The 12,861-nt window shown below is 37.9% G+C and overlaps 1 protein-coding gene across 1 annotated transcript in view; it reads left to right on the top strand.

The window, feature by feature from the left end:
• Positions 1–12,861, top strand: part of CCDC30 (coiled-coil domain containing 30) — a gene marked incomplete at its 3' end in the record, with an annotated part of 86,719 nt that overhangs the window by 47,072 nt on the left and 26,786 nt on the right. Inside the window, exon 8 of the mRNA XM_082678989.1 lies at positions 5,297–5,459. Within this exon, the coding sequence (XP_082535115.1) occupies positions 5,297–5,459 (163 nt within the window). The remainder of the gene's footprint in view (positions 1–5,296; positions 5,460–12,861) is intronic.

Genomic DNA, 12,861 nt, shown 5'->3' with positions numbered 1-12,861 from the left:
ACAGTATGGTACTGGCACAAAAAGAGAAATATAGATCAATGGAACAGGATAGATATCCCAGAGAAAAACCCACACACCTATCATCAAGTAACCTATGACAAAGGAGGCAAGGATATACAATGGAGGAAAGACAGTCTCTTCAATAAGTGATGCTGGGAAAACTGGACAGCTACCTGTAAAAGAAGGAAATTAGAACACTCCCTAACACGATACACAGAAATAAACTCAAAATGGATTGGAGACTTAAATGTAAGACCAGACACTATAAAACTCTTAGAGGAAAACATAGGAAGAACAGTCTTTGACATAAATCACAGCAAGATCTGTTTTGATCTACCTCCTAAAGAAAGGGAAATAAAAACAAAAATAAACAAATGGGACCTAATGAAGCTTTAAAGCTTTTGCAAAGCAAAAGAAACTACAAACAAGATGAAAAGACAACCCTCAGAATGGGAGAAAATATTTGCAAACTAATCAACGGACAAAGGATTAATATCCAAAATATATAAACAGCTCATGCAGCTCAATATTAAAAAAACAAACACTATGTATAACTGATTTACTTTGTTATAAAGCAGAAACTAACACACCATTGTAAAGCAATTGTACCCCAATAAAGATGTTAAAAACAAACAAACAAACAACACAGTAAAAAAATGGGCAGAAGACCTAAATAGACATTTCTCCAAAAAAGACATACAGATGACCAAGAAGCACATGAAAAGCTGCTCAACATCACTAATTATTAGAGAAATGCAAATCAAAACTACAGTGAGGTATCACCTCACACCAGTTAGAATGGGCATCATCAGAAAATCTACAGACAACAGATGCTGGAGGGGGTGCAGAGAAAAGAGAACCCTCTTGCACGGTTGGTGGGATTGTAAATTGATACAGCCACTATGGAGAACAGTGTGGTGGTTCCTTAAGAAACTAAAAATAGAATTACCATATGACCCAGCAATCCCACTACTGGGCATATACCCAGAGAAAAACATAATTCAAAAAGACACATTCACCCCAGTGTTCATTGCAGCACTATTTACAATAGCCAGGTCAGGGATGCACCCTAAATACCCATCGACAGACGAATGGATAAAGATGTGGTACATATATACAATGCAATATTACTCAGCCATAAGAAGGAACGAAATTGGGTCATTTGTAGAGACGTGTTTGGAACTAGAGACTGTCATACAGAATGAAGTAAGTCAGAAAGAGAAAAACAAATACCATATATTAACACATATATGTGGAACCTAGAAAAATGGTACAGATGGACCGGTTTGCAGGGCAGAAATAGAGAAACAGATGTAGAGAACAAACATATGGAGATCAAGGGGGGAAAGTGGTGGGAAGTGGTGGTGTGATGAATTGGGAGATTGGGATTGACATATATACACTAATATGAATAAAATGGATAACTAATAAGAAAAGAAAAAGAAATATGTAGAAGAAATATATGAACTAAGTATAGGAAAATGAAATATGGAGGGAAGTTATTTTCCACAACAAAGGAGACTATCTAGTACACATTATTTTGTAACCTGAAGAAAGCAACCCCAATTTAGATATTTATGTTGTAACCTACTTTTTTCACTTAAAATAGTATAATCTGTTTACCTGCCATTAAATCTTCTTCTAGAACATTATTTTAATAACATGCCATAATTTATTTACTCAGTCCTTTATTGTTGGACATCTACGTTTTTCCCAGTTTCCCAGCTATAGGAAAGAATAACATAATATATACCTCCTAGACAAATTTTTATGCATATCCTTTATTTCCTTGGGATAAATTCCAGCAAGTATAATTATAATATAACTGCCTATCATAAAATTTCAAATATTGAAGAGCTATATAAAATAAAAAGCATACGTTCTTCAGAATTTTACCCTTCAGCAATAACCACTTTAAGTGGTTGCTATGTATTTCTCATATGTTTTTCTATGTTTATGCATATATTTTTTATTCTAGTTTTATTTTCTTTTAAGTTGAATCATTTTACTCTATTGCTATGGAATTTGCATTTTTAACCTAACAATATAACATGGACATCTTATTAGCCACTTAGTAGCTGCATCACCTTGGGCAAGTTTCTTATCCTCTGTGCCTGTCTAGGCCTACCTCATAGAACCAGTGTGTGGATTGGATGAGTTATAGCAGTTGGCTTGTATCAGTGTCTGGCACATACTAAGCACTTGTATCAGTCAGGGTTCAAAGAAAGAAGTAAAACCAATAGGAGTCATATATATTTATCAATAATAAGAGATTTGTTACAGAGAGCTGGTCTTATACAGTTGTGGGAACAGGTTACACAGTCTGTAAGCCTGTCATCTTTGTTTCTTATGCTGGAACTCAAAGTCCGCAGGGCAACCAGTCAGGAAGTGAAAATGGATATAAAGTGAGGGAGAGCTGGAACCCATGAGCACAAGCTGAACCGCAGAGGCTGGCCTGGAACCCAGGTCAGTTTCACTACCTCCAACCTTGATAAAGTAGGGAGAAGCTGGTCCCCCTCATCAAGGAGCTGCAAAGACCTGGCCCAGGAGATCGAGAAGATGAAAGAGGATGAGAGGGAAGGTGGAGCAGTTGCAGACCCAGCTATCACCTCACGCCACGGTGAGCAGCAGATAAGCATCAACAGTATGAGCTGCAGAAGCACCTGCTCTGACTTTCCAAGTGTAAAACTGCTTCACTTCCACCCTCCAAATCTTGAGCAAATAGATCTCTTGTAGCCCACTCTAACCAGAAACATACATGGAAGGAATTCCTACCCAAGTTGACACATTTTACAAAGCCGCTACTACCGAGGTGTTATTATTGTTGTTATTTCTATATTCGATGTTACTGTTGTCAAAATCATAATCTTCTTCTCTTCAGCGAAGTGGAATATTCATTTTGGCTAGAAAAAAATGTTTGGGGATAAGGGAAGTGGCAAAAAAAAAAAAAAAAGAGGCTAGAAAAGTAAGGTAGGCTTGCTCATGCTGAGCCTAACTAGCCACCTTATGGAGTTTGGACTTGTTTATGGGTGAGATTGGTCTATAGTTTTCCTTTCTTGTGTCTTTATCTGGTTTTGCTCTTAGGGTATGCCAGCCTCATAGAATTAGTTAGGAAGTGTCCCCTCTTCTTCAATTTTTCTGGAAGAGATTGTAGAGAATTGGTATCATTTCTTCCTTAAATATTTGGTAGAATCTGGGCCTAGTGCTTTATTTTTTGGAAGACTATTAAGTATTGATTCAATTTCTGTAATAGATATAGGCCAGTTCAGATTATCTATTTCTCCTTGTGTAAATTTTAGTAGATTGCATCTTTCAAGGAATTGGTCCATTTTATCTGTTATCCGATTTGTGGGCAGAGTTGTTCATACTATCCCTCTATTGTCCTTTTAATGTCCATAGGATCAGTAGTGATGATGATGATCCTGCTTTCATTTCTGATATGAGTGATTTGTGTCTTCTCTAGCCTGGCTAGAGGTTTATCAATTTTATTGAGTTTTTCAAAGAACCAGCTTTGGTTTTCTGGTTTTTCTCTACTGTTTTCCTGCTTTCAGTTTTATTGATTTCTCCTCTAATCTTTATTATTTCTTTTCTTCTGCTTTATTTAGGCTTATATTAGTCTTCTTTCTCTAGTTTCCTAAAGTAGAAACTTAGATTATTGATTTTCAATCTTTCTTCTTTTATAATATTTGCATTTAATGCTATAAGTTTCTCTCCAAGCACTGCTTTTGCCACATCCCACAAATTTTGTAAGTTGCGTTTTCATTTTCATGTAAACTACATGTACTTTAAAATAATTTTAAGATTTGTCTTTAACACACGTATTGTTTAGATAGAAGCATGTTTGTTTAATCTCCAAATATTTTGTGATTTTCCACCTTTCTGTTATGGATTTATAGTTTCATAATATTTTAAGCAGTTGTATAGCATTTTGTTACATAGATATATCACAATTTATATAAAATGTTTTTTAGACTTTTTGCTGTTATAAAATAATTTTTTTAATATTTTATTTATTTATTTGGTTGCGCTGGGTCTTGGTTGCAGCAGGCGGGCTCCTTAGTTGCAGCTTGCCGGCTTCTTAGTTGTGGCATGCAAACTCTTAGTTGCAGCATGCGTGTGGGATCTAGTTCCATGACCAGGGATCAACCCCGGACCCCCTGCATTGGGAGCATGGAGACTTAACCACTGTGCCACCAGGGAAGTCCCTAAAATAATTTTATAATTAATATCCTGACACATAAGACTTTGTAACTATAATGAAGTATGAGAAGTGTTATACTAAGGGAGGTTTAGGATGCTCAGATAACACATAGCAGGGAGACCTAATGTGGTCTAGGAAGCTCGAGAAAGCCTTCCTCAAAGAAAGCTATTTAAGCTGAGAGTCAAGTAGTTGTTATGGTAAAACTAAGTGGAAAATATCAGGCAAAGGAAGGCCTGGAAGAGGAGGATAGGGAAAAGGTTGGAGTTGCAAGGGAGGAATAAGTGTGGAGAATGACTTGTTTCAGGAAGTGAAAAAGTGCATTTTGCCTGGAACAAAATGTTTGAGGGTAGAGGAAGTGGCAAGAAAATGAGGCTAGAAAGGTAAGCTAGCTAATAAACCATATTAAAGGAATTCCCCCACTGCTGAGAGCCCGGCTGGGTTAGTCCTTGGTCGGGGAAATAAGATCCCAAAGTCCAAAAAAAGAATTTTTACTTTATCTTAAGAGTAAAGGAGAATGCTACAGCAGTGTTAACACGTGTGCATTAGTATCAATAGTGTTTGTAACTAACAACCCTATATTAAAGGAAGAAAATGATGGGATTCAACTCAAAAAGCACTCAGAACAAGTACAAAGAATATAGAATCCCCGGGACTTCCCTGAGGGTCCAGTGGCTAAGACTCCTCGCTTCCACTGCAGGGGACATGGGTTTGATCCCTGGGCGCGGCCAAAAAAAAAAAAAAAAAAAAGAAAGAATAAAGAATTTGGAATTAGAGCCCTACCTCCAACTTTTCCTAGCCGTGTGACCTGGAGCAAGTTAATTAAACCTCTCTGTGCCACAGCTTCCTCTGGTAAATAAGGAAAATTATTTATTCTTCATAGGGTGGTTTTCAGGAGTGAGAGAGAAAACTAAGAAAAGCTTCTGTCACAAAGGAGTTTCCTTTGATGTTGGTCCCTTTATCTTACGGACACCTACCTTACTTCAGTGAACCAAAAAAAAATCCCCTGTGCCCAGTATAACAATTTTAGGTCGAAGAGTTTCTTTTGCAGAGCTTTGCAATTCACAGTGTGGTTTAATGTACATTAATTGCCCTCAGGAAACTCCTAGATCAGAATATGAATGAGCTACAAATGCAAGTGAAAATCTTAAAGGATAAAGAGAATCAACTGGAAATGACCAGTTCTCAGCAACAATCCAGAATTCAGCAACAAGAGACCCAACTTAAACAACTGGAAAATGAAAAAAGAAAATCTGATGAGGTAAGAAAGCAAATAGGTATGCTTCTCAGTTTCCCTATTCCCTTAGACCTAATTGATAGCTAATAAGAGCTAATAATTATTGAATGCCTAGCACTTTACCCATTAAGTTTAGTCAGGATTCATTCAGGAAAGCAGAATCTACTCTAGGTATTGCAAGCAAGAAGGAATTTAACACGGGGAAGAACATGCTTACAGAACTGTTGGAAGGGAGAGGTAGGGGTGAGTAGAAGGTTGCCAGCTTTCAATAAATCCAGAAGTTCAGGAATCACAGGGAAACCAACTCCTGCAGCACCGAAGTGGGAGATTTACAGGAACTCTCCCTGAAGCCCTTACAAAAGTCTCATCTGCTATCTTCCCTTTCATCTACCTGGTAGTGTTACCCAGATACTGGATTTGCCTCGTGGTAGGTATTGAGCCAAAAGATACAGCCAAGCCAAAGAACAGGAGAAGGAAGGATTTGTTACTTGCAGCAAGTAAGAACACCAGGGCTCTCTCCCAAAGCAGTGTCTCCTTGAACAGCAAAATTGGGGAAGTTTTAAGCTAAGGGTACGTGCATATTCATGAAGGAGCTTGAGCAGAGGAGAATTCAGCATAGAATTGGGGCAAAGGTCCATAGAGTCCAAGCTTTAGTTGATTGAAGTCATGAGGGTGAACATCATCATGCTGTCCTCCACCTAGGTGGGGGTCTTACTTCCTGTAGAACTCAAAGACGTGTATCAGATTGTTATGTATCCCTTAAGGAGGAACTAGGACTAGATTTATCACTGAACTATTATTTCTTGACTGCTTTTCCTTTGTTCTTACATTCCCTCACTTCCATTTAGATCATTAATTACTGAGACCTGTTCAAGGGCAAGCATCATGGCCAGGCTTAGATCACAAAATGGATTAGGCCAAAAATGGCTTCTGTCAAGAAAGCCATGCCTGGTTCTTTCTCCAAGGACCCCCTACCATATCTGCTTCGAGTAGTGCTAGAGGAGAACAGTGGCTTTTCCTATGCTTTCCCCCATGCTTTCCAAACTGTGTGCAGCTGCCTTTCATTTGCAGAAACCAAACTGGAACTCTGCTGTCAAGGGAGTTTGGGAAAAGTTTTCAGACTTCCAACCTTGCAACACAGGGGACAGCTTAGAAAAATAGGGGCCCTGTAAGCAATGTCACAGTCCACTTTGTATAATCAGCTTCCAAACAAACCCTTTTACCCAATATTTAACCTTTTAAACAATAAAAAGAATAGTATGCTTGAAAAGCAAGAAGAACTACAATTCTCCAGCCTGTGGAAGGAAAACCACATTCACAGAAAGATAGACAAAATGAAAAGGCAGAGGACTTTATACCAGATGAAGGAACAAGATAAAACCCCAGAAAAACAACTAAATGAAGTGGAGATAGGCAACCTTCCAGAAAAAGAATACAAAATAATGATACTGAAGATGATCCAAGACCTCAGAAAAAGAATGGAGGCAAAGATTGAGAAGATGCAAGAAATGTTTAACAAAGACCTAAAGAATTAAAAAACAAACACCTAGAAGAATTAAAAAAACAAACAAACAGAGATGAACAATACAATAACTGAAATGGAAAATACACTAGAAGGAATCAATAGCAGAATAACTGAGGCAGAAGAATGGATAAGTGACCAGGAAGACAGAATGGTGGAATTCACTGCTGCAGAACAGAATAAAGAAAAAAGAATGCAAATAAATGAAGACAGCCTGAGAGACCTCTGGGACAACATTAAATGAAACAACATTCACATTATAGGGGTCTCAGAAGGAGAAGAGAGGAGAAAGGACCTGAGAAAATATTTGAAGAGATTATAGTCGAAAACTTCCATAACATGGGAAAGGAAATAGCTACCCAAGTCCAGCAAACACAGAGAGTCCCAGGCAGGATAAACCCAAGGAGAAACACACTGAGACACATAGTAATCATATTGACAAAAATTAAAGACAAAGAAAAATTATTGGAAGCAACAAGGGGGAAATGACAAATAACATACAAGGGAACTCCCATAAGGTTAACAGCTGATTTCTCAGTGGAAACTCTACAAGCCAGAAGGGAGTGGCATGATATATTTAAAGTGATGAAAGGGAAGAACCTACAACCAAGATTACTATACCTGACAAGGATCTCATTCAGATTCGAGGGAGAAATCAAAAGCTTTACAGACAAGCAAGAGCTAAGAGAATTCAGCACCACCAAACCAGCTCTACAGCAAATGCTAAACGAACTTCTCTAAGTGGGAAACATAAGAGAAGAAAAGGACCTACAAAAAAAAAACCCATAGCAATTAAGAAAATTGTACTAGCAATATACATATAGATAATTACCTTAAACGTGAATGGATTAAATGCTCCAACCAAAAGACATAGGCTCGCTGAATGGATACAAAAACAAGATCCATATATATGCTGTCTCAAGAGACCCACTTCAGACCTCGGGACACATACAGACTGAAAGTGAGGGGATGGAAAAAGATATTCCATGCAAATGGAAATCAAAAGAAAGCTGGAGTAGCAATACTTATATCACATAAAGTAGACTTTAAAATAAGGAATGTTACAAGAGACAAGGGAGGACACTAGATAATGATCAAGGGATCAATCCAAGAAGAAGATATAACAACTATAAATATATATGCACCCAACATAGGAGCTCCTCAATACATAAGGCAACTGCTAACAGCTATAAAAGAGGAAATCGACTGTAACACAATAATAGTGGGGGACTTTAACACCGCACTTACACCAATGGACAGATCACCCAGACCGAAAATTAATAAGGAAACACAAGCTTTAAATGACGCAACAGACCAGATAGACTTAATTGATATTTATAGGACATTCTATCCAAAATCAGCAGATTACACTTTCTTCTCAAGGGCACACAGAACATTCTCCAGGATAGATCACATCTTGGGTCACAAATCAAGCCTCGGTAAATTTAAGAAAATCGAAATCATGTCAAACATCTTTTCTGAGCACAACGCTATGAAATTAGAAATCAATTACAGGGAAAAAAAATAAAAAACACAAACACATGGAGGCTAAACAATACATTACTAAATAACCAAGAGATCACTGAAGAAATCAAAGAATACCTAGAGACAAATGACAACAAAAACACAATGATCCAAAACCTGCAGGATACAGCAAAAGCAGTTCTAAGAGGGAAGTTTTTAGCAATACAAGCCTACCTCAAGAAACAAGAAAAATCTCAAATAAACAATCTAACCATACACCTAAAGGAACTAGAGAAAGAAGAGCAAACAAAACCCAAAGTTAGTAGAAGGAAAGAAATCATAAAGATCAGAGCAGAAATAAATGAAATAGAAACAAAGAAAACAATAGCAAAGATCAATAAAACTAAAGCTGATTCTTTGAGAAGATAAACAAAATTGATAAACCTTTACCCAGACTCATCAAGAAAAAGAGGGAGAGGACTCAAATCAATAAAATTAGAAATGAAAAAGGAGAAGTTACAACGGACACTGCAGAAATACAAAGCATCCTAAGAGACTACTACAAGCAACTATATGCCAATAAAATGGACAACGTTGAAGAAATGGACAAATTCTTTGAAATGTATAACCTTCCAAGTCTGAACCAGGAAGAAATAGAAAATATGAAAAAACCAATCACAAGTAATGAAATTGAAACTGTGATTAAAAATCTTCCAACAAACAAAAGTCCTGGACCAGATGGCTTCACAGGTGTATTCTATCAAACATTTAGAGAAGAGCTAACACCCACCCTTCTCAAACTCTTCCAAAAAATTGCAGAGGAAGGAACTCCCAAACTCATTCTATGAGGCCACCATCTCCCTGATACCAAAGCCAGACAAAGATACTACAAAAAAAGAAAATTATAGACCAATATCACTGAAGACTATAGATGCAAAAATCGTCAACAAAATCCAACAACACATTAAAAGGATCATACACCATTATCAAGTGGGATTTACCCCAGGGATGCAAGGATTCTTCAATATATGCAAATCAATCAATGTGATACACCATATTAACAAATTGAAGAATAAAAACCATATGATCATCTCAATAGATGCAGAAAAAGCTTTTGACAAAATTCAACACCCATTTATGATAAAAACTCTCCAGAAAGTGGGCATAATGGGAACCTACCTCAACATAATAAAGGCCATATACGACAAACCCACAGCAAACATCATTCTCAATGGTGAAAACTGAAAGCATTTCCTCTAAGATCTGGAACAAGACCACGATGTCCACTCTCGCCACCATTATTCAACATAGTTTTGGAAGTCCTAGCCATGGCAATCAGAGAAGAAAAAGAAATAAAAGGAATACAAATTGGAAAAGAAGAAGTAAAACTGTCACTGTTTGCAGATGACATGATACTATACATAGAGAATCCTAAAGGTGCCACCCGAAAACTACTAGAGCTAATCGATGAATCTGGTAAAGTTGCAGGATACAAAATGAATGCACAGAAATCTCTTGCATTCCTAGACACTAACAACGAAAGACCAGAAAGAGAAATTAAGGAAACAATCCCATTCACCACTGCAACAAAAAGAATAAAGTACCTAGGAATAAACCTACCTAAGGAGGTAAAAGACCTGTACTCAGAAAACTATACAACAGGGCTTCCCTGGTGGCGCAGTGGTTGAGAGTCCGCCTGCCGATGCAGGGGACGCGGGTTCGTGCCCCGGTCCAGGAAGATTCCACATGCCGCGGAGCAGCTAGGCCCGTGAGCCATGGCCACTGAGCCTGCGCATCCGGAGCCTGTGCTCCGCAATGGGAGAGGCCACAACAGTGAGAGGCCCACGTACCGCAAAAAAAAAAAAAAAGAAAAAAACTATATGACACTGATGAAAGTAATCAAAGATGACACAAACAGATGGAGAGATATACCATGTTCTTGGATTGGAAGAATCCATATTGTGAAAATATTGGACTATACTACCCAAAGCAATCTACAGATTCAATGCAATCCCTGTCAAATTACCAGTGGCATTTTTTACAGAACTAGAGCAAAAAAATCTTAAAATTTGTATGGAGACACAAAAGACGCCAAAGCAGTCTTGAGGGAAAAAAGTGGAGCTGGAGGAATCAGACTCCCTAACTTCAGACTATACTACAAAGCTACAGTAATCAAGACAATATGGTACTGGCACAAAAACAGAAATATAGATCAATGGAACAGGATAGAAAGCCCAGAGATAAACCCACGCACCTATTGTCAACTAATCTATGACAAAGGAGGCAAGGATATACAATGGAGAAAAGACAGTCTCTTCAATAAGTGGTGCTGGGAAAACTGGACAGTTACATGTAAAAGAATGAAATTAGAACACTTCCTAACACCATACACAAAAATAAACTCAGAATGGATTGGAGACCTAAATGTAAGACCAGACACTATAAAACTCTTAGAGGAAAACACAGGAAGAACATTCTTCGACATAAATCACAGCAAGATCTTTTTTGATCTACCTCCTAGAGAAATGGAAATAAAAACAAAAATAAACAAATGAGACCTAATGAAACTTTAAAGCTTTTGCACAGCAAAGGAAACTGCAAACCAGATGAAAAGACAACCCTCAGAATGGGAGAAAATATTTGCAAACTAATCAACGGACAAAGGATTAATATCCAAAATATATAAACAGCTCATGCAACTCAATATTAAAAAAACAACCCAATCAAAAAAGGTCAGAAGACCTAAATAGACATTTCTCCAAAAAAGACATACAGATGGCCAAGAAGCACATGAAAAGCTGCTCAACATCACTAATTATTAGAGAAATGCAAATCAAAACTACAATGAGGTATCACCTCACACCAGTTAGAATGGGCATCATCAGAAAATCTATAGACAATAGATGCTGGAGAGGGTGTGGAGAAAAGGGAACCCTCTTGCACTGTTGGTGGGTATGTAAATTGATACAACCACTATGGAGAACAGTGTGGAGGTTCCTTAAGAAACTAAAAATAGAATTACCGTATGACCCAGCAATCCCACTACTGGGCATATACCCAGAGAAAACCATATTCAAAAAGACACATGCACCCCAATGTTCATTGCAGCACTATTTACAATAGCTAGGTCATGGAAGCAACCTAAATGCCCATCAAGAGACGAATGGATAAAGGAGATGTGGTACATATATACAATGGAATATTACTCAGCCATAATAAGGAACGAAATTGGGTCATTTGTAGAGACGTGGATGGATCTAGGGACTGTCATACAGAATGAAGTAAGTCAGAAAGAGAAAAACAAATATCGTATATTAACGCATATATGTGGAACCTAGAAAAATGGTATAGATGAACTGGTTTGCAGGGCAGAAATAGAGACACAGATGTAGAGAACAAACATATGGACACCTAGGGTGGAAAGCAATGGTGGGGTGGGGGGGGTCGGTGGGGGGCTGGTGGTGGGATGAATTGGGAGATTGGGATTGACATATATACACTAATATATTTAAAATAGATAACTAATAAGAACCTGCTATATAAAAAATAATTTTAAATTTTTTTTTAAAATGAAGAGTAGTATGCTTTCCTCTAATAGGATGCACTATCACTCATATAAATGAAGATGAAATCTCAGAACTTAGATTGGGACTTGAACCCAGCCAAAACCGACATTGGGACTTGAGCCCACTGTCTTAATTGCGATCACACACCCGGTCTCAGGAATTAATGAAGCTGAGGTTCTTCTGTCTCATCTCAGAAAGAATTCAGTGGATAGCAAAGTGATAGGTAAGAAGTGGATTTATTTAGAGAGAAACATATTCCATAGACAGAGTGCAGTCCATCTCAAAAGGCCAGAGCGGCCCTGGGAGAAACTCACTCCACAGACAGAGTGTGGGCCATCTCAGAAGGTGAGAGGCCCCGAAATATGGCGTGGTTAATTTTTATAGGCTGGGTAATTTCACAGGCTAATGAGTGGGAGGATTATTCCAACTATTTTGGAGAAGGGACAGGGATTTGCAGGAATTGGGTGACTGCCCACTTTTGGGACTTTTATGGTTGGCCTCAGAACTGTCACAGCACCTGTGGGTGTGTTGTTTAGCTAGTTACAACGAGCATATAATGAGGCTCAAAGTCTACTGGAAGTCAAATCTTCTGCCATCTTTGACCTAATCGGTTCCAACCAGTTTTTGTTGTATCCTCAACAGCTATGTCATTCTTTTAAATGTTGTGCCCTGCCTCCTGTTTCATTGATACACTTAATTTCTCAGAGTCCCAGCAGCATCTGTGGTCATTTGGGGGTAATGTTAATTGCTGCTTCTTCAGTCTCAATCCACATGGATATACTAACTTTAAAACTTAATTATAAGTTAACTACCAATAATACAATAACACATGTTTTGCCAATGAGGTATAGGTTTGAAAAGCCACTCCCATTCC

This window comes from Grampus griseus (genome assembly GCF_964374135.1).
Source record: "Grampus griseus genome assembly, chromosome: 1".
Taxonomy (NCBI): domain Eukaryota; kingdom Metazoa; phylum Chordata; class Mammalia; order Artiodactyla; family Delphinidae; genus Grampus; species Grampus griseus.
The sequence above is the reverse complement of the archived record's forward strand: the minus strand, read 5'-3'. Positions and strand labels throughout refer to the sequence as shown.